General features: G+C 41.7%; 1 protein-coding gene across 15 annotated transcripts in view; it reads right to left on the bottom strand.

Annotated features, from left to right (window-relative positions):
* The window catches only part of LOC110524627 (receptor-type tyrosine-protein phosphatase F), a 385,125-nt gene that overhangs the window by 27,762 nt on the left and 354,863 nt on the right, over positions 1-2,500 (bottom strand). For all 15 annotated transcript variants that reach the window (XM_090236080.1, XM_090236084.1, XM_090236090.1 and 12 more), the window contains one exon: positions 1,062-1,159. In XM_090236080.1, coding sequence (XP_090092206.1) covers positions 1,062-1,159 — 98 coding nt within the window. The remainder of the gene's footprint in view (positions 1-1,061; positions 1,160-2,500) is intronic.

The following is a 2,500-nucleotide window of genomic DNA, read 5'->3' as shown; positions in this document are numbered from 1 at the left end:
TGATAAAGACAGTCAGCGGTTGCAGGGCAGTGAGGGGAGCCAGAATCAAAGTGTTGAGTTAGTATGTTGAGAGAGAGAGTTAGTCTGTAGATCTAGAGACTATAGACACTATAGATCTAGAGGCTATAGACACTATAGATCTAGAGACTATAGAGCAGTGCATTCCAAAATCTGACCTTGGACCCCTTGCACATTTTGGTTTTTGCCCTGACACCACACAGCTGATTCAAATGATAAAAGATTGCTGATTAGTTGATTATTTGAATCAGCTGTGTAGAACTAGGGCAAAAACTAAAACGTGCACCCATGATCTTTCCATGACATAGACTGACCAGCTGAATCCAGCTGAAATATATGATCCCTTATTGATGTCACTGGTTAAATCCACTTCAAATCAGTGTAGATGAAGGGGAGGAGACAGATTAAAGAAGGATTTGAAAGCCTTGAGAAAATTGAGACATGGATGGTGTGTTTGCCATTCAGAGGGTGAATGGGCAAGACAAAATATTGAAGTGCCTTTGAACGGGGTATGGTAGTAGGTGCCAGGCGCACTGGTTTGTGTCAGGAACTGCAATGCTGCTTCAACTCAATATTAGGAAGGTGTTCTTATTATTTTGTGCACTCAATGTAGATCTAGATATTATAGAGACTATAGATCTAGATACCATAGAGATTACAGTTTGAGAGAATATAGATTTAGTTGCTATAGAGACTATAGATGTAGAGGGTATAGACTATAGATATAGAGACTATATACATATAGAGGCTATGTACTATAGATATAGAGGCTATAGAACAAGATTCTATAAAGACTATTTATCTAGATACTATAGATCTAGGGACTATAGATCTAGATACTATAAAGACAAAGACTATAGATCTAGAGACTATAGATCTAGATATTATAAAGACTATATATCTAGAGACTATAGATCTAGAGACTATAGATCTAGATACTAAAGAGACAATATATTTGGAGGCTATAGAGACTATAGATTAAGGAACTGGATTGTAGACAGCCAGTGGTGGTCAGCAGGGCAAAGCAGAGCAGGAGTAGTTACCTCATACTCCTGTGAGAAGCGGAGTCCGTCGTTGGCCTTGAGACGCTCGATGTGGTTAGCAAGATCAGTGGTGGAGATGAGAGGGTGCTCCCTCATCCCTGAAAGAGAGAGGAACAGGGTTACCAAGCTATTGCAGTGAATACAACTTTCCTTCAGCTATGAGTGAAATATACAACACGGTGTAATATATGCACGTACACACACATGCATGCACCACCCGCATACACCTGCACACACACATTCACACAACAGGCATACACACACACGGAATGTGAAATACGCAACCAGATAACTGATGCATTTGTGATGACAAAGCACAGAGCTCATTGAAAGTGGTGAAATGGAAAGAAGTGTGTGGTTGAGGAGAGAAGACACAGAGAGAAAGAGAGAGTGAAGAGAGATAAGAGTGAGAGAAAGAGAGAGTGACGAGAGAGAGCAACAGACAGGTGATATCTCTAGAGCTCTGTAACACCATGCTGTGGGTTACTCCTGTGAAGGGAGTGAGTGAATGAGCATGCTGATTGGTTGTCTGTAGCCCACAGCAACACAAGTGGGAGTGGGAGGGGTCATGAGGGTATTCAGAGTGTCATATTAAATTATTTTCCATTAAATGGTAACTGAAAACTATCTCTGGCTATAGATAGATGAGACCAACATCTTAGTACATTAGTAATATTATCACAAACCTAAAAAATACTTTATTCAGAAATAACATTCTGGAAAGAAAATATACCACATACAGCTGCTAGCAGGTGATGAACATAATAAAGCTATAGCTACATTGTAACCTCAAAGTACGGAACACATATATCATCTCTTTCAGTGGCAGAAGAGCTTAGGACTTGGAAAGATTGATGCAGGAACAATCTTTCATCTCGGTTTTGTCCTCAAAGCAACAACAAATGGATTATCCTCCAAAATAACATGCAATATTGATACAAGCCAGTGGTGACAGGTGACAGTTCTGAGGCCAGCCTGTGGAAAGGAAGTGACATGGGTGCAGTGTAAGCGGGGTGGTTCCAGCTGACTGAGCAATCAGATGTTCACAGACAAGGTGCAGCTAGCATGGGGCTGAGATGAGATGGCCTTGGTGGGTGACGCACAAAAAACAGAAGTGGAGAGGAGGATGAATAGAGAAGGTAGAGGGATGGAAGGATGAAGGGGGGTGTTGGTGGAGGAGGGGAGGGGGGGATTCCATCTCAGCTCCCAAAGCAGCACTATCACAGCCTTTCCTTACATAGACTACAAACTGATCAGTACTGTTGTCTGAGCTGTGACTGTGCTACTGAGAAAACTGATGCAGAGTGACTCAGTGATCAGAGAGATAAAGACAGAGAGAGAGAAAGAAAGAGATAGAGAGAGAGGAGACAGAGAGAGGAGACAGAGAGATGAGAGAGCAAGAGAGAGATTAGAATGAAAGAGAGATGGAAAGAGAGAGA

The sequence above is a fragment of the Oncorhynchus mykiss genome, chromosome 5, assembly GCF_057628025.1.
Source record: "Oncorhynchus mykiss isolate SJ-2025 chromosome 5, ASM5762802v1, whole genome shotgun sequence".
NCBI lineage: Eukaryota > Metazoa > Chordata > Actinopteri > Salmoniformes > Salmonidae > Oncorhynchus > Oncorhynchus mykiss.
The sequence above is the reverse complement of the archived record's forward strand: the minus strand, read 5'-3'. Positions and strand labels throughout refer to the sequence as shown.